Source organism: Mustela lutreola, chromosome 14, assembly GCF_030435805.1.
Source record: "Mustela lutreola isolate mMusLut2 chromosome 14, mMusLut2.pri, whole genome shotgun sequence".
NCBI classification, from domain to species: domain Eukaryota; kingdom Metazoa; phylum Chordata; class Mammalia; order Carnivora; family Mustelidae; genus Mustela; species Mustela lutreola.
The window spans coordinates 73725469-73743083 of record NC_081303.1 but is presented as its reverse complement, the minus strand read 5'-3'; the positions used below and the strand labels follow the sequence as shown (position 1 = coordinate 73743083).

Genomic DNA, 17615 nt, shown 5'->3' with positions numbered 1-17615 from the left:
AAATAACCCATTCTCGCTCGTGTCAGGGAAGAGGGCTTCTATACACTGTGAAGTATTTCACCCTGAGAGTTTGAGGAGCCGTTAAAATGCCTGCCGGGGACCTAGCCTGTGCCGCACATGGAACAGGCGGCTGGGGACACGGCGGCTCACCTTCCTTGGCACCTCGTCAGGCATTCACGATGTCTTGTGTGGGACGCAGGTCCACCTCCTGTTAACAAAGCCCGACATACCCTGCCTTTAAACAGGGACAGAGACAAATTTGATCCTCTCCCTTGAAAGCAGCCCCGGTTCGCGGAGCTCGGGGAGTCCACAGGACGCCCCATAGCCCCCACACAGGTTTCCCCTGCCCTGGTCTAAAATGGCTGCTCGGCGGCAGCAGAGCCCTTCTTCCCAGCCGGCAGGAGGGAAAGAGGAAGTGCGGGGAAAATAAGCCCCCCCCCCCAAGGGAGGACCTGGCCAACACGCGTCCCCTCTGCTCAGACCTCATTGGTCAGCATGTAGTCACATGTACATGCCTCACGGCTGCAAGGGACAGTGGGAAATGTAGTGTTCAGCTGGGCAGCCCTGCGGCCAGATGCAACTCAGGGGTTCTGCTGCCAAAGGAAGAGAAGAGAATGGATTTTGGGGGACAGGTAGCAGCAGCACCTGCCACACGGGAATATTGACACTGAGTCAGGCCAGTGCTGTATCAACCGTCATTAGCTCTACCATTTAATAGCTGTATGTTCTTTTTTTTTTTTTTTTTTAAAGATTTTATTTATTTATTTGACAGAAAGAGAGAGGGACAGCGAAAGAGGTAACACAAGCAGGGGAAGAGGGAGAGGAAGAAGCAGGCTTCCAGCCGGAGCCCGATGCGGGGCTCGATCCCAGGACCCTGAGACCATGACCTGAGCAGAAGGCAGACGCCCAACAACTGAGGCACCCAGAAACCCGTAGCTGTGTGGTCTTTTTTTTTTTTTTTTTTTTTTAAAGATTTTATTTATTTATTTGACAGACAGAGATCACAAGTAGGCAGAGAGGCAGGCAGAGAGAGAGGAAGGGAAGCAGGCTCCCTGCTGAGCAGAGAGCCCGATGCGGGGCTCGATCTCAGGACCCTGAGATCATGACCTGAGCTGAAGGCAGAGGCCTTAACCCTCTGAGCCACCCAGGCGCCCCAGCTGTGTGGTCTTTGGAAAATTACTTGACTTCTCTGTGCTATAATGTGAGGATAAAGCCAGGTCATAGGACTGACAGGGTGAAATAGGTAAGCACCTGGAACTCAGCAGGGCTGCGATCACTGTGTCCTTCCTAAACTGGTTTTAAAGGCATTTCCCAAAGCAAACTGGAAGTCGGAAAGGCAGCGGTAAGATGAAGTCGGTCTTCTGCTCCTCCTTCCTCGGGACACCCCCCAGTGGCTGTCTTATAAATTCTGGGCATGTGGTGGGGTATGTGCGTGTCCCTGTTTTATTCCTACATCGCGACGGAATGAAGTCAGCCGCGACAGCGCTCTACCTACTTCCCCGCGGGTGGAAGGCCGCACCCTACAGGATAATACTTCAGAGTACAGACCAGCTCAAGCTGCTTGGACCCTAGCTGCGTGGACCGTTGTCACAGTGTCGCTGGGCGTGTCAGTCAACACCTTGGAGCTTAGTTTTCTCAGTCTGGAACATGGGGCTAGTGACAGAGGTGCCACAAGGATAAAATGAGCTGATTCGTGTTAGCGCGGGGCACATGCTCAAAAAACACGCCTCGCACTGTGTTAGAGAAGAATCTTGAGGAGGCCCCTGGATGGCTCAGTCAGAAGACCCTATGACTCTTGATCTCAGGGTCATGAGTTCAAGCCCCATGTTGGGTGTAGAGTTTACTTAAAAGTAAAATCTTTAACAAAAATAAATAAAGGGGCGCCTGGGTGGCTCCGTGGGATAAGCCTCTGCCTTCTGCTCAGGTCATGATCCCGGGGTCCTGGAATTGAGCCCAGCATTGGGCTCTCTGCTCAGCAGGAAGCCTGCTTCCTCCTCCCTCTCTGCCTACTTGTGATCTCTTTCTGTCAAATAATAAATAAACAAACAAACAAATAAATAAATAAAAGTGATCTTTACACCCTCATGACCTGGAGATCACCGGCTGCACGTTCCTCCCACGGAGCCGGCCAGGTGCCCCACCATAGGTATTATCTACCTTGATAAAGCGGGTAAACGCTGAGTATCAGGGAAGCGGGCCGCGCTGTGCTGGCAAGCAGAGGTGGGCAGGGGCAGCTAATGTGGTTGGGTCAGGGGTCCCAAACCTCACCGCCAACAGCAGTCCACACGGCCTTGGGGTTAACTTTCAAGCCTCTGTGCTCCTTGCTTGCCGACCTAAGTCCCTTGGTCTGCAGCAGGACACCCCCTTTCCGAAAGGGCGCGAAGGGACTCCGGGAAACACTAGGCCTGGGGGGGTTTGTGTTTACGAGCGGTTCACCGCCCGGGCACCGGCTTCTCCCGCACCGAGCCCCCACTTCTGGCGCGCCCCCCTTCAGACGCTCCAGGCTCGCTCGGACTGAAGGCTGGCCCTGGGGTACCGGTCCTCCCTGCTCCCAGGTCGCCGCTTCCTGAACGAAGCCCGGCTCCCTTCCCACCCGCGCCTGTGCCTCTAGCAGGGACCGTGCAGCGCGCGCGGCCAGCGGAGCGGGGAACCGCCGGCCGCGCCGGCGAGGAGCCGAGCTCCGGGCCGGCCTAGCGAGTGCCCGCACCGTCGCAGTGGGAGCTCACGGGATGCGGACACCGGCGGGCCCCGTCCACTCAGCCGGGCAGTGCTAGGGCAGGACCCCGGGCTGCCCGCCCCGCCACCGACGACCCAACACTACACACTTTGCGCGCAGCGCGGACCCGCCCCCCGGCCTGCGCGGCACCGCGTCCGCGGGCATGGGGGGCGGGGCGATCCCCGCGGCCCCGCCTCCGGGGGGGGCGGAGCCGGCGCCGCACATGCGCCGGGCGAGCTCCATGTCCGCGCTGCGGGCGCTGCTGGGGCTCGGGCTGCTGGCCGCCGGCTCCCATCTGCGGCGCGTCCCGGGCCAGGCCGGCGCCTGCCGTGCGGGGCCCGCGTGGTGGGGGACGCGGCGGCCGCGCTCGGGCGGCCCCGGGGAGTCGGCGGGCATGGCGAGCCCGGCGGTGAAGTACCTGAGGTAGGCGAGGCCGGGGCGGGCTCGCGGGGGGCGGGAGCGGGGACGGGCCGCGCGCGGGGCGCCGGGACTGAGGCTGGGGGTGTCCGCAGCCAGGAGGAGGCCCAGGCGGTGGACGAGGAGCTGTTCAACGAGTACCAGTTCAGCGTGGACCAACTAATGGAGCTGGCCGGGCTGAGCTGCGCCACGGCCATCGCCAAGGTCAGCGGCCTGGGCACCGCCGAGTGGCGGGGGACAGCGGGCCGGGCTGGCGCGAGGCCGCCCAGCGCCCCTGACTGCCCTCTGACCCCGCCTCCAGGCCTATCCCCCCAAGTCCATGTCCCGGAGCCCCCCCGCCGTCCTGGTCATCTCCGGGCCCGGGAATAACGGAGGAGACGGTCTGGTCTGCGCGCGGCACCTCAAGCTCTTCGTGAGTGTGTGGGCGAGGACCCGGGCGGCGGGGCTTCCGGGACCCGGGCTCGGACGATGCTTGTCCTTTCCTCCAGGGCTACCAGCCAACCGTTTACTACCCCAAAAGGCCGAACAAGCCGCTCTTCACAGCGCTGGTGACCCAGTGTCAGAAAATGGAAATCCCTTTCCTTGGTGAAATGCCCTCGGAGGTAGGTGGCTCCAGTGGGGTCCTCCCCTTCCCCAGACACCGCCGGTTCCTGCTCCTCCTGTTCCCGGGCCGAGCTCGCTCGCTGATCTCTCTGGAGGGTGGACTCCGTGCAGGCGGGGGCGGGGGTGCCGATCTGGGCTGTTTGAGTAGGGGGAGCCCCTGCCAGTGGACATGCTCCATCAGTGCCCTTCCCCGAAGCCCCTCTCCCTTCACTTCCCCGGTCAGTGCTCTCCCGCTGAACTCAGGACCTGTAAGCAGTAAACTGCCTCATCCTAAACCCCCTCCTTAGTCTACAGACTAGGGGTGGGAAGTGAGAACTTTGCTTTTAACATAACAGCGGAAGAGACTGGGATGGGGCAGAGAAGGCTTGTCCTGGGACGCCTGGGTGGTTCAGTTGGTTAAGCAGCTGCCTCAGGCTCAGGTCATGATCCCAGAGTCCTGGGATCGAGTCCCGCATCGGGCTCCTTGCTCGGTGGGGAGCCTGCTTCTCCCTCTGCCTCTGCCTGCCATTCTGTCTGCCTGTGCTCGCTCACTCTCTCTGATAAATAAATAAAATCTTAAAAAAAAAAAAGGCTTGTCCTGACTCCTGGCCTCAGGCCGTCCCCCCTGTACCTCCCCAGGGTCCGGCAGGCCCTCAGAACTGACCTGTCTGGGCAAGCTCAGCTTGACCTAATCAGTGACCAGCTTGCACTAAAGTCTAGGCCCGAGATGCCTCCTAAATCAGTGACATTAGTTGTGCCTCTGTGAGTGGTGCATGCAAGGCACAGCCGTCTCCCACCAAGGGCCCCCTGTGGCTGCGGGCTGTGACGTGCTCCCCTTCCTGCCCCCCACAGCCCATGCTGATCGACGAACTGTACGAGCTGGTCGTGGACGCCATCTTTGGCTTCAGCTTCAAAGGCGATGTCCGGGAGCCGTTCCGCAGCATCCTGAGTGTCCTGAATGGGCTCACGGTGCCCATCGCGAGCATCGACATCCCCTCAGGTGCTGGGTCCAAGGAGGCTGGGGGGCGGGGGCGGGGACTGGGGCGGGGCCGTGCCCGGAGACAGGCACCTCGGCATCCTCCTTCTGGACCCAAGGCTCAGACCAAGCTTAAAGCTGGTCTGAAGGGGCAGAACACAGCTTTGTGGGCCCACAAAAGGGCCAGGGAGCAGAGCTGAGGACTACTGCCCGTATGTGTTGGATCCAAGCGACCAAAGCCCAGGAGGCCATGGAGCTTCAAGGACGTAACGCAGGTTCCTCAAGCAGGGACACGGGCCTCCCACTCCAGGCCGGGGGTAGAGCAGGGCACGAAGAGGGACAGATCTCGTCCCCTTCCCCTGAATACCGTCCTCTCCTCAGGATGGGACGTGGAGAAGGGGAACTCCGGAGGGATCCAGCCAGACTTGCTCATCTCCCTGACAGCACCCAAAAAGTCGGCCACCCAGTTCACTGGGCGCTACCACTACCTGGGGGGTCGCTTTGTGCCACCTGCTCTGGAAAAGAAGTACCAGCTGAATCTGCCGCCCTACCCCGACACCGAGTGTGTCTACCGTCTGCAGTGAGGGGGGCCGGGCGGCCGTTCCTCCCAATAAAGACTTTGTGGCCCCCTCCCGACCCGCGGAATCTGGGGAGCCTTCCTGGCAGTAATGGGTGACGGGCGGCGGGAGCGAGAGTGCGACCTGGCAGACACGGGGCCACCTCTCCTTGGGGTCAGAACCAGCCAGGGAGGCAGCTGGGGCGTTTGGGTGCAACAAACCGGGACTTCCAGAGGCTGAGCAAGCTCCCAAGGGAGGTTCTCTGAGCTTTCCCTCCCACTCAGCAGGGTGGCGAGACTATGGGAGGTGAACACAAGGAATTTCTTTGGAGGCGTCCAAGGAACCCCTGAGCTGTATTCAGAGGTTCCCCAGCTGGGAGTGGAGAAGCAGGAAGCTCACACAGGCTGGCACGGAGTGGTTTACTCTAGTCTGGGGGGCCGGCGGCCTACGGCCTGCGTCTGCAGCGGCCCTGTCTGCCCGCAGCCCGAGCTCTCCCTCTCTGGGTTAGAAGCTTCAGGGGATGCTGCCCACACCCGGCTCTGAGCAGCTGGAGTTCACTGGTCCGCCTCCTCCTCCGGAGGGCACAGGAGACCCGGTCAACTCCGGTCCGAGTCCGCAGCTCCTCAGAAGGGGGTTCGTGGAGCCCCACACGGGCCTGCCTTTCACAGTCTGTTCTGCTTCTGTCTCACTCTCCGTCATCGCCGACTGCAGCAGCTCGTCCCCGCGGCCTCCGCTCGCCGCGGCTGCCTGGGCCGGTGCAAGCCCCGCTCCCGGCCTCCCGAGCCCCGCCGCCCTCCTCATCCCCTTCATCCCTTACATCCTCCCCCTCCTCCTGGGGCCGTGGTCTTCTCTTCTTGCTTTTCCTGCTCTTCCCCTCCCTGTGCGCTCTGCTTGCTGCTTCCCGGGCCCCACCGTCCACAGCAGCCCCCTGCACCGCGTCCTCTGCGTGCACGTCCCCCTCCTCCGGCCGCCGCCGTCTCTTGTGTCTGCGCCGCACCTTGGCACATGTGCCGCTCTCTGCCTGCTCTGTCCCAGCGCTGGCTTCAGCCTCCTGACTTCCGGCCCCTCCATCTGGGACCCCCGGCTCCTCTGCGCGGTGCTGCCTCCTCTTTCTCTTCCTGTGGCGCTCATCAGCTCGTTCCCTGCTCTCCTGCTCTCCGGGTCCACTCGCCCGTGCGGCCCCCCTGTCCGCATCCCCCACCGCCGCTCCCTCCTGCTCCTCTGCCACCACTGCTTCTGGCTTCTGTCTGGTCTTCTTCCTGCTTCTCCCGTCAGCCTGGCTTGCGTCTCCCCCATACTCTTCTTCTGCTCTCCTGGCTGTTGCTATGGCATCTCTCTCTTTCTGCTTCTTTTTCTTCTTCTTTTTTTTGGGGGGCTTGCTCTCAGACTGTAGGTGAGGCGTCCCAGGGTCCTGGCCTTTGAGACGAGCCAGGAACGCCTGCTCCTGGGCCTCCAACCGGGCAAGCTTAGCCTTCATGGTGATCCCGAGACGAGCGGCCCTGAAACAGACAGGGCCCGGCTCAAAGTGAGGTACGGGGTGAACAGGCCTGGTCCTTGCGGGTGCAGGCAGCACTGGTGGAGGGAGGCAGGGGACCCCTCCCTGGGGTGAGAAGCGTACAGAAGAGGCCACCCCCCAGGGCTTGCGATGGGGAGGAAAGAAGGGACCCCAAGGAGCTGACCGCCACTTACTTGTGTGCCGTGCGCCCTTCGCAGGCCTGCAGCAGCATCTCATCGGTCAGACTGTTGGGGGGAGATGAGGAATCACAAACAGCTCGTGCAAAGGCCTGACCTCTCCTGCCCTCCGAAACCTCCCTTCAACACGGAGTCCCTGTTCAGGACCTGGCACTTTCTAGGTGCAGGGGAAGCAAAGATTAGTGTGACATAGTTCCACCCGAAGAAGCCCAGTCAGGCCTGAGACTTGGCCCTTTCTGTCCTCCCACACGCCCCCAGCACTAAAATGAGGTCTCACATCTTCGGAGGCTTGGGTCCCTGGTTGTCATCATCACTGTGACTCTCCAAGTCCTTGTCTGGCTTCTCCCCACTTGACGTCAGTGTGGCCGTCTAGAAGGAGCGATCATGGGGGTGGACAAAGCCCCCTCAACACCACTGCCAACCCCTCTTCCCTCCCGGAAGCCCCCCCACCCAGAACAGGCAGCCACAGGTGCCGATCTGCCAGGCCCCAACATAGCTCCCTGGAGACCCACGGGGTGGGGGTGGGGGGCACAGCGTACCTCCACCCTAGCAGGAGGTGGGCTGCCAGGGCAGGGGTGGTGGCGGTGGAGCCCACTGGTGGGCTCTGGGCACCTACTCACGGGTGGACACTGGGTCCTGGTGTCCCCTGATGTCATCCCATGGTGCTGCTCACCACCCTCCCCCACGCCTGCCTGCAGTGCTTGTAACTAAGACTGAGAACCTACTCTGGGCCAATGGGCTGGGACAGGAGCTGAACAGGCACGAGACCAGTTGGCCCAGAAGAGCCGATGCGGGGGGTGGAGGACAGAACACAAGTGCTGCCTGTGCTGGAGGAGGGATACTGCTCCGACTTCAGGGTTTGGGGACATTTCGGGAACTCCGTGCGCTCTCGACGACCACCGCAAGTGGGCAGGTGAAGGGGGAAAGGCAGCAGGGCGCGCTAACGGCCGCGAGTGGGACCAGCACATGCAGAAACCTGCAGGTGGAAGGCGGCACCTTCAAAAGAATCCGATCCTGTCCCAAGGGCAGAGGCCCGAGAACGGTGAGAGCAGGACAAGACCACAGGGCCCCGGGGAGCCAGACAACATCGGGACGGTCATCCTCGGTCAGGGACGAGCCAGAGCCCCAGTGCAAGGCGTTACGAGAGCGCTCTGGCCGCTGTGGCAGTGAACTGACTGGGCTGGGCAGTGAGACCGGGTGGGGTCTGGGTAGGAGGCTGTGCCGGCAATCGGCAGGAGAGGAAGGTCTCGGGGACTGGGAGAAACGGGAAGGCTTGCTGCAGAACACGGAGAGCCCTAGCATGCACCAGGTGGCTGTGGACCGGGAGTGGGAGTGGGATGGGGTCAGATAACTGGTCGGGTCTCCTCTGGCTTCTAAGTCCTCTGCACTGGACCTCCCCTCCTACCCTGCTCTGGCGGCTGCCCGTGCCCCACCACCCAGGCCCCATCCCCAGGCCCATGGGACCTGAAAGTCTAATTCTGGTCGCGGGTCTGCTATCTAAGCAAGTGACGTCTGACAATGTTAGGATAGTTCCAGAAGAGCGAAGGAGGCATGTGAAGCAACGGTTCAGGCCGAGGGGACCAGGGAAGGAAAAAGGATGGACCCGAGCCCCTCGCACCTTCACAAACTTCTGATACAGCATGTTGGGCTTGGGACGACTACAACGGGTGGTCTCCTTAGAGAGATGCCTTAGCCGTACTCCATCCTGTGGGGAGGTACCAGTGAGTGGGGGACGTGGTGTGCCCCTCACCCCACACGTCCCAGACCTCCACGTCCACTTGCCCATCGATCAGCTCCCCGTACCTGCCCGGTTTCCACAACCAGGCCGGCTGCAGTCCTGTTGAACAGCTCATTCCACCAGTGGTCTGTGAACTCCTTGGCAGGGTCATGTCCCACCTGCCAGAGGGAGAAGTATGAACTCCGAGGACCGGTCCCTGCTCTGTCCCTGGGGTCCCCTTCTCCAGCCACACAGACCTCCCTCAGCCTGCCCAGTCTTACCCCATGAGTGTCCTGCTTCAGTGTCACCTTGAGGGCCTGGGTGATGCCATTCTCCTTCCGGCCCAGGCCTTTGCCTGCGGGACAGTGAGTGACCCGGTTTATTGTGCCGCCTGCCCCAAGCCCTCACAGCACGAACACATGCCACTCCTTGTCACAACGCACACGGAGCACTGGGGACACCCTCCAGTCCCCCTCCTGCCGGCGCCTCTCCATGCAGTGTCCCTGCCTTTGTCTGCGCCCGAGCCGTCTCTCCCTCGTGATTGTTTCAGGACAGAGGCCGCGACCCTTATTCCCCCCCAGTCCTCCCAAACACTTCTTTCTCACGACCCGCGGTCACATTTCTTCCACTCACCCCTTTTCTGGAAAAGTCAGAAATTTTCTTCTGCAATTTCCCTTTAAACTGGCTTTCCCCCTCCAGCTGAACGGACTACTTATGGATGGCCCAGGAGGAAGCTGCTCCCCTGGGCTCGAGCAGGGAGCAGGAGGGACGTGGAGGGGCCCCCCAGGGCTGACCTTGCGTCCATCCATGCTTCAGCAGCTGTTTCTCAGCAAACTTCATCCCATGACTCTTGACCTCTGGGGTGATGCTCATGGTGAGACAAGAGTCCCGATTCTCAGTCCCTCACAGGAGAAGACGCCGTCATCACCCCTTCAAGAGAAAAGAAGAAAGCGCCCAAATCATCCATCAGCTCCAGCCTGACTGCTCTCCTAAAAATTCTTTTCTGAACTTGGGGCAGAGACAGAGGAAGAAGGCCTGGTCTTTGCTGGGGGGGAGGGGCTCCTGTCTGACCCTAGAGAGACCATCAGCATGTCCACAAGTCAAGCAGGATTGGTGTAACTAGTAACACCTAAGTTTACAGACTGCTTATCACGTGATTACTTCATTTAATTCTCCCAGCTCAGGAGGCGTTCTGGAACGTTCCATCCGGGAAAATAGCATTCCTCCTTTACAAAGAGAAAGTGTGACTTGCTCTGGGTCACACAGCTAGGATGTGTAGCAACTCAGCCAGACGGCCCGCCCTTGGAGTCCCGCTCTTTCCCGCCACGTGGTGACAGCCCCTGCAACTCACTGCCACACAAAACCAAAGCAATAAGGGATCTTTAGCCTGAGTCGTGAGAATACTGAAGGGAGCCGTATCTCACAACCACGCTCCAGCACTCACGATACTCTCAAGTGTGGGGGCTCCGCGACTCTTCCTCGCTGCCCGTCTTCAATCTTGCTGCAACACCCTTTTTGAAACTGTCTAGCTTAGGAAGGGTACCCTTGAGGCCCCTGGGTGGCTCAGTGGGTTAAGCTTCTGCCTTCGGCTCGGGTCATGATCTCAGGGTCCTGGGATCCAGCCCTGCATCGGGCTCTCTGCTCAGCAGGGAGCCTGCTTCCTCCTCTCTCTCTGCCTGCCTCTCTGCCTACTTGTGGTCTGTCAAATAAATAAATAAAATCTAAAAAAAAAAAAAGACGAAGGGTGCCCTTACTGAGCATTTCACACATAACAGGTTGATTCCATGTATTGTTGTTGTGTCTTATTTAATGCTGATCGTCCTGTGGGTGGCTAACATCTTTAATTTACAAAGAAAACAAAGCCCGGGTCACAGAGCTAGGGAAGAGAGGGGAGCTGGAAAACAAGCCCAGGCTGCCTACCCGCCTCCAACGTGGCCTCTTCCTACCACGCCACAGTTACCAGCAGCATTTCTTTATCGTCGCACAGGTGCTCCTCCGTTTGGAACCAGATAATGGCATTATCGGGCTTAGACACTAAATCTGCCTCTGAAGTGGTCAGGCTGGCTTATCACACAAGACACACAAAACTTGGGTCCACCACTGCTGACTCACTGAAAGTTAACTTGTATAAAGATAATTTATGATAAGGCGCCTTCCTGGCTCAGTCCGTTAAGCGTCTGCCCTCGGCGCAGGTCAGGATGCCGGCTCCGGGACTGAAGAGCGGCAATTTCAGGATGACTTCCATTTCTGTTCACGGTTCTACGGTGAGGGGCGATGACCCAAAAACCCGATTCCTTGAGAGGCCGACAGAAAAGCGGGGGGCGAAGAAATGGCTCTTGAGTTTATAAGGAAAGTAAAATTCGAACACTGGGGCCTTTCAGCCGGCCTCCAAACCCGGCCTCCCGGAAGGCATCCCGGATCCATCAGCCCCCGGAATTTGGTAGAAACAACAGTAACATCGGACACTGTCCTTTCCTCGACGCCAGCCTGCGGACCGCTTTACACGGACCATCTTCTTCACCCTCGCGCCGACCTGCCAGGACGGGTTATCACCCACATTCGCAAACACACGAATCGCAGGGACGTTTACTCCTTGCCCAAACCCAACAGCCGACAGTAGAGGATCCAGGATCCCAGAACTGGTGTGAATGACCCCTCGGCCTCGCGGAGCCGCGCGCGCTCCCTGGCCTACGGCCGACCGCCCGGTCACCGGAATCCGCACGCCCTGAATCGGCGCCGGCCGTCGTTCTCTGACCCCGCGCGCTCAAGGCCGGCGTGAACGCCTCAGCCGGTGCGACCCGGGGGCGTGCCCGACCGGCCGCGGACACTGCGGACGGAAGCTACGAGGCCCCAGGCCGCAGGGTCGCGAAGGCTGCGAGCGCGCGTCGGGAACCACCTGCTCTCGGGTCAACCCGAGTTTTCTCACGTTAAAGCGGCCGGGGTCACTCTTCAGACCGCGGTTCCACAGGCCCCCCTCCCCGGTCTCTCGTCTCTCCTGCTGCAGCTCCACCCGGTGCGGCTACTGTCCTGACTCCGCCTTCACTCCCGAGCCCGGCCTCCGACCGCCACCGTCCGGAGGCGGTCGCCGCTTACCGTCAGCGCCGGGGCCCTCCGCGCGAACACGTGCGTCCTCCGGCCTGCGCGCCGCCATCTTCCCGGAAGCTGCAGGCCGGCCTCTCTAGGCCGCCCGTACCATAGAGACGCCCGCCCGCACCATAGAGGCGCCCGCCCGCACCATAGAGGCGCCCGCCCGCACCATAGAGGCGCCCGCCCGCACCATAGAGGCGCCGCCGCCCGCGAGGCCGGCTGCGGGGCGTTTCTCTTGCCTGCCCGGTTGCCGCGGGAACGGGCCCGCGCGCGTCCTCTCCGGGGTTCGGCGTGTTCTGCTTCCGGCCAACCTGCAGCCCGGGGGCGGCCGAGGGGCTCGTCCTGATCCGCCCGCGGGACGCGACAACAGCTTTGGCAGCGACGCCGCGCCAGTCCCGCGCCCAGAGACGGGGAAGGAAGCGCGGGGCGCGCACGGGCGGCCTGAGCGGGGCGCCCCTCGGGGGCGGCTTGCGGGGGCGAGTGCTCAGCCTCCGGGGCAGTCGTCCGGGGTGTCCGTAGGCTCACCAGGCCCTTGCGGGCACCTGCCGGGTCGGAACCGTTGATGCGAAGCTGCGGGAGAGACGCGGGCCCGGAGCGGGGCGGGGGGCGCGGAGCTAGAGGCGGACCCGATCGCGCGCGGGGCTGGCGGCCCCTCGGAGCAGCCGTCGCCGGGGCGGAGAGCTCGGCCGGAGCAGCTGCACGGGCGCCGTCCGCACGAACTGCCGGGGCTCCGCAGCCGCCCGCCGCTGACCCCCGCTCCGGGTCGCGGTGTTCACGGTGACAGGCGCCCTCCTCCGCCAGGAACCGCGGAGAAAACCAGCATCTCCCGGCAGAGCTTTGTCACGTGGCTCCGTTTATCGCAGTTCATCAAATTTTCCCCGTAAACAACTTTACTTTTATTAGTTGATTTATTGGGGGGGAGGGGCAGAGGGAGAGAGAACCCCAAGCAGGCTCCACGCCCAGCACCTGCAGCCTGCGGCTCCCTCTCAGGGCCCTGAGATCGTGGCCTGAGCCCAGATGGAGAGTCTGAGGCTTAACCAACTGAGCCGCCGGGCGCCCAGCCCTGCTTGGTGTAAGAATGCTCCCTGGGGACACAGGGACGTTAAACCGTGGTGGGTCTTGCCTAGTGAAATTCCTAATTCCACGGCATCAGGGATGCGGGACGCTTGGAAGGGACTGAGAGGCGGCTGGAGTCGGGGAAGGTCCTGTGAAGGGAGGCGCGTCTGAGTCCTTTCCTCTTTCCACCACTGGTGTGAGGCCTTGAACAAGTCACTAAAAGCCTCCTTTCCCTGGTCTGTAAAATTAGAAGACCCGCCTAGTTCAGTCATTTTTACAAACTCGGCCTGTGGTATTGGGGGCTGCTGAGGGAGCTCCACAACCCGGCTTCAGTTCCCACCACGTCTGCCTCCATCTCTCTGTCCCCTCCACCCAGCCAATGTCCTGTATCCTACTGTGGTCATGGCAGAGGTTTGAAAGTGCCGGAATGAGGCAATCTCAAGGCTCACAGTTTGTGTGTGGCCCCCTTTGCAGGCCCGCCCCAAACCTCGTGGCCGCGGTTGTCTGACTCAGGGTTCCTAGTCTGGCCTGGGGAGGTGAGCAACTCGTTCTGCCTGACTCACTCGTTCCAGAATTATTAAGCATCTTCTGTAGACCGAGGGCTGGTCGAATAAGGGTGTCCAGCCCTTGTCCTGCTGGGCCTCACTGCCTTGCCGGGATATAGTGTCGCGGTCGGCGCGACACCACGACCAGGGTCGAGAGGGTAAGAGGACGGTGACACGAAGACGAGGCGTAAGGAGATGGGGACAGGAGGGACACAGTGGATGATGTCCAAGCAGTGCCAACTTTATTACGAAGTGTGCACGATTATATAGAAAGCAGAAACACTTAGGGGAGACTAACCGCCCGCCACATACCAAAAGGAGTTTCTCCAGGCTCCTGTTTACCAGTTCCCTTCGGTTAAACACGCAGACATCCTGCCGCCAGCGTGTTGCTTACTTACAGATAAGTTCCCTATTTCCCAAGCTTCCCTTGATGAAGGGACTGAAGAAGGGCGCCAGGTGCATTTTACGGCCCATGCAAGAACAGCAAGCTCCAGGCGTGGGTCTAGGACTTAGGCCTGCATTGTCCCGTTCCTGATAAACCCCAATGGGTAGTCACCTAGGCGATCATGAGACTCCTAGCACAGACCTACTCAGCGCTACTCAACCTTTCCATTGCTGAGGTTGCTTAACCCCTTAATGTCAGGGAGGCACAAGTCAGGGCCTGGTTTGGCTCATATCTCAAGCTTCTGTGTGGCTTCCCACAATATAGCAAGTTACCAAGACTTTATGTCACTTAGAGCTCTGGCCAGGTAGGGACACAGTCCTGGGGCCTCAGTGCAGGGCCCCGGGGAGGAGCTTTCTGAAGGAGCCTCCCTTGAGGGTGCAGGCCCGGCCCTGGGATTGCAAGAGAAATAGGCCACAAGGAGTCGCAAGTTGCATGGTCTCACGCCTCCTCACAGGTGGGAATAAAGGCCAGAAAAGGCACACGACTGTCGCGACTATGTACGTGGTCTGATATGCAGATAACACACGACTGTCGCGACTATGTACGTGGTCTGATATGCAGATAACACGATGCTAGAAATACTTACTGCAGCTACTCTTTTAAAAATGGAAAAATTGTTAAGAACCTAAGTATCCCACAAGAGAAGAATGGCTAAATAAATCAGTGTAACCATACAGTGGACTCATATTTAGCCATTAAAAAAGGATGTCGAAGAAGGACTTTTGATAACTCGGGGGAAATATCTGTGATATAAATAAAGGGAAAAAAACAGATACACAATGGTACCGGTATGGTGAGGGCTCATCCCTGTTAAAAATCCATACATAGGAGCGCCTGGGTGGCTCAGTGGGTTAAAGCTTCTGCCTTCGGCTCAGGTCATGGTCCCAGGGTCCTGGGATTGAGCCCCACATCGGGCTCTCTGCTCAGCGGAGAGCCTGCTTCCCTTCCTGCCTCTCCGCCTACCTGTGATCTCTGTCAAATAAATAAATAAAATCTTTTTTAAAAAATCCATACATTGGGGTACCTGGGTGGCGCAGTGGGTTAAAGCCTCTGCCTTCGGCTCAGGTCATGATCCCAGGGTCCTGGGATCGAGCCCCACATTGGACTCTCTGCTCTGCGGGGAGCCTGCTTCCTCTTCTCTCTCTCTGCCTGCCTCTCTGCCTACTTGTGGTCTCCGTCTATCAAATAAATAAATAAAATCTTAAAAAAAAATTAAGAAAAAGTCCATACATAATAGCGTTGGAAGGAATAAAACACTCAAGAATTTAATAAAATATAACAAGTGAAGACCTGCACACGAAAACTACAAATGTCCCTGAAAGAAATGAAGAAAATCTAAGTGAATGGAAAACCGCCTGTGTTCACGGATGGGAAGACTTACTAATGTTTTAGGTCACAATACTCTCCAAATTGGTCTCCAGATTCCATACAATCTCCATCAGAATCCCAGCTAGCTTTATTTGCATAAATTGACAAGCCGATCTTAAAATTCACAGGGAAATTCAAGGGGCCCAGAATTGCCAAAACATTCTCAAGCAAACAAAATCAAAGGACTAATGCTTCACTAATTCAACATTTACTACATAGCCACAGTTCAAGAGTGTGGTTCCGGCATAGGAAAGGTGTACAGACCGATGAAATAGAATTCAGAGTCCAGACAGCGACCCATACACTTAGGGGCAATTAGCTTGGAACAAGAATGCAAAGGACACTATCAGGAAATTCAAAGACAGGGACGCTTGCGTGGCTCCGTTGGTTAAGCGTCTGCCTTCTGCTCAGGTCATGATCCCTGGGTCCTGAGATCCAGCCCGCATCGCATCGTGCTCTCTGCTCAGCGGGGAGTCTGCCTCTCCCTCTCCCACTGCCCCTGCTTGTGTTCCCTTTCTCGATGTCTCTCTCTCTGTCAAAATTTTTTTTTAAAAAATAGGAAATTAAAAGACATTAACAGAATGGGAGAAGGTATTTGCAAATCCTATGTCTGATAAGGTTCTAATATCCAGAATATATAAAGAGCTCTTAAAACTCAACAATAAAAAGACAGAACAATTTAAAAATGGACAGGGGATTTGAAAACACGTTTCTCCAGAGAAGATCTACAAATGGCAAATTAGCTCATGAAAAGATGCCCAACCTTATTAGTCACCAGGGAAATGCAAATGAAAACCACAGTGGGCTCGCATTTCACACCTACTAGGATAAGTGTAAGTTTTTAAAGGGTAATGACACAGGTTGGAGAAGAGGTGGGAAAAATGTGGAAAAATCATGTCTTGCTGGTGGGACTGTGACATGGAGCAGCTGTCCTGGAAAAGGGGTTGAGAGTTTCTGAGAAAGTTAAACAAAATTACCGTAGGACGCATGGTCCCGCTCCTGGGTGTGCACCCAAAGAGAACTGAAAACACATGCCTGTACAAACTTGTACATCAATGTTAACAGAAGCGTTATTTAAAACACTCAGAAAGTGGAAGCAACCCGTATGTCTATCAACTGGGATAGATAAAGGAAACACAGCAGACGCACATAATGGAATGTTACTTGCCCCTCAAAAGGAGTGGAGCCCTGGAGCACACTACAACGTGAGAAAACTTGGAAACGTGTCACGTTTAAGAAACCAGAGACCAAGGTCACATGCATGCCGGGATAGGCAATCCACAGGCACAGGGCAGTTTGGGAGGGGCGGTGGGGAGTGACTGATCTGGGTGCGGGGCTTCTTTTTGGATTGATGAGTTCTGGAATTAGACCGTGGTGGGGGTTAAATTCATGAATATCCTAAAAATGACTGGATTATACTTTAAAAGGGTGAATGTTATGATATGTGAGTTATATCTTTAAAAAGCGCGTAGGCACACTATGCGGGAAGAACTCTAACCTGTTACGTGCGGTGATTCCCGGGTGAAGGGATTACAGGTACGCGTTTCCTCCTCTTTGTACCTTTCCCCTGAGTTTCAAAAAAATTTAAGATCTACTTATTTATTTGAGAGAGAGAGAGCAGGAGCTGGAGGGGCAGAGGGAGAGGGAGTCTCACGCCCACTCCGCACTGAGCGGGGACCCCGTGCGGGCTCCGTCCCAGGACCCTGCGCTGAAACCAAGAGTCAGATGCTTGGCGGAGGAGCCACCGGCTTCTCCCGCAACGAGCGGAAACTGTTTCATCCGGAAAAAGGGTAAAACAGCAGATGGGTGCAACTCCGAGCGCGTGCTCAGGGACGGGCGCGGAGCAGAGAAGCGGGATCCGAGCCGAGGCGCGGGAGGAAGCGGCACCCCGGCCCCGCCCCGTGCCCGCCCCTCCAAGCCCCCGCGGCCCCGCGCGCCGCCGGCTCCCCCGCGCCCCCTGCCGGCCCTCGGGCGCAGTGCACGTCCCCGCGGCCGTCAAGGCTCCGAACGCCGCGCACCTGGTTCCGGAGTGTTCGGAAGGACAGACACCAAAACGTCGACGTCTACTCTGTGTGGTGGGACTGAGGGAGATTTTCACTTTCTAGTGTTTTTTTATGTTTGTTAAATTGTTTACAATTAAGTATATTAAATAAGTTATCATGTATCAAATCAACCATATTAAATAAACGGATACACTATTGCTACATCCTCCTGCAATCAGGCTTAAAAGAAACAATGCAAGTTGACTTCGAGTTGAAAAAAATTCATTTCGGCTTCATCTTCACATTTCCATCTCCAGATTCCTGGAACGTACCTGGTGCCGGGGAAAGCTAACGGATCATGTTTTGCTTTTGTTTTTGGGTCCCCCTCCCAGGATGTCCAGCGAGTTGTCCCAGACCTGCGGCGCCGCGACCCTCCAGACCCTCCAGACCCGAGCCTGCCGCGCAGGCGCAGAAG

General features: G+C 58.2%; 2 protein-coding genes across 7 annotated transcripts; one reads left to right on the top strand and one right to left on the bottom strand.

Moving 5' to 3' along the window:
• Positions 1-2942: 2942 nt before the first annotated feature.
• Positions 2943-5327, top strand: NAXE (NAD(P)HX epimerase). The gene is made up of 6 exons (XM_059146098.1): positions 2943-3139; positions 3229-3337; positions 3435-3545; positions 3622-3735; positions 4568-4715; positions 5073-5327. The coding sequence occupies exons 1-6, from the start codon at positions 2958-2960 to the stop codon at positions 5273-5275; spliced, it is 867 nt and encodes a 288-aa protein (XP_059002081.1). The 5' UTR covers positions 2943-2957; the 3' UTR covers positions 5276-5327.
• A 255-nt stretch (positions 5328-5582) lies between these two features.
• On the bottom strand, positions 5583-12568 carry LOC131814794 (G patch domain-containing protein 4). 6 transcript variants are annotated; one of them, XM_059146096.1, is made up of 10 exons: positions 11751-11900; positions 10770-10951; positions 9452-9587; positions 8939-9012; positions 8744-8836; positions 8559-8645; positions 7218-7309; positions 6938-6988; positions 6483-6747; positions 5583-6452 (listed from the first exon to the last, which is right to left on the bottom strand). In XM_059146096.1, exons 3-10 carry the CDS (start codon positions 9528-9530, stop codon positions 5934-5936), a joined length of 1260 nt encoding a protein of 419 aa, XP_059002079.1. In that variant the 5' UTR covers positions 9531-9587; positions 10770-10951; positions 11751-11900; the 3' UTR covers positions 5583-5933. The 6 variants fall into 6 exon arrangements, with proteins under 6 accessions (XP_059002079.1, XP_059002075.1, XP_059002074.1 ...); XM_059146092.1 differs by lacking the exon at positions 11751-11900 and adding an exon at positions 11935-12568 and having other exon boundaries at positions 5583-6747; XM_059146091.1 differs by having other exon boundaries at positions 5583-6747.
• Between the last annotated feature and the right edge of the window lie 5047 nt (positions 12569-17615).

Coding starts and splice junctions, on each gene's coding strand:
- NAXE (XM_059146098.1), top strand. CDS start 2,958: ATGTCCGCGCTGCGGGCGCTGCTGGGGCTCGGGCTGCTGGCCGCCGGC. Junction 3,338..3,434: donor GCGCCACGGCCATCGCCAAG/GTCAGCGGCCTG, acceptor CCCCGCCTCCAG/GCCTATCCCCCCAAGTCCAT. Junction 3,546..3,621: donor CGCGGCACCTCAAGCTCTTC/GTGAGTGTGTGG, acceptor CCTTTCCTCCAG/GGCTACCAGCCAACCGTTTA.
- LOC131814794 (XM_059146092.1), bottom strand. CDS start 9,530: ATGAGCATCACCCCAGAGGTCAAGAGTCATGGGATGAAGTTTGCTGAG. Junction 9,013..9,451: donor GAAGCATGGATGGACGCAAG/GTCAGCCCTGGG, acceptor ACTGTCCCGCAG/GCAAAGGCCTGGGCCGGAAG. Junction 8,646..8,743: donor TGGTTGTGGAAACCGGGCAG/GTACGGGGAGCT, acceptor ACCTCCCCACAG/GATGGAGTACGGCTAAGGCA.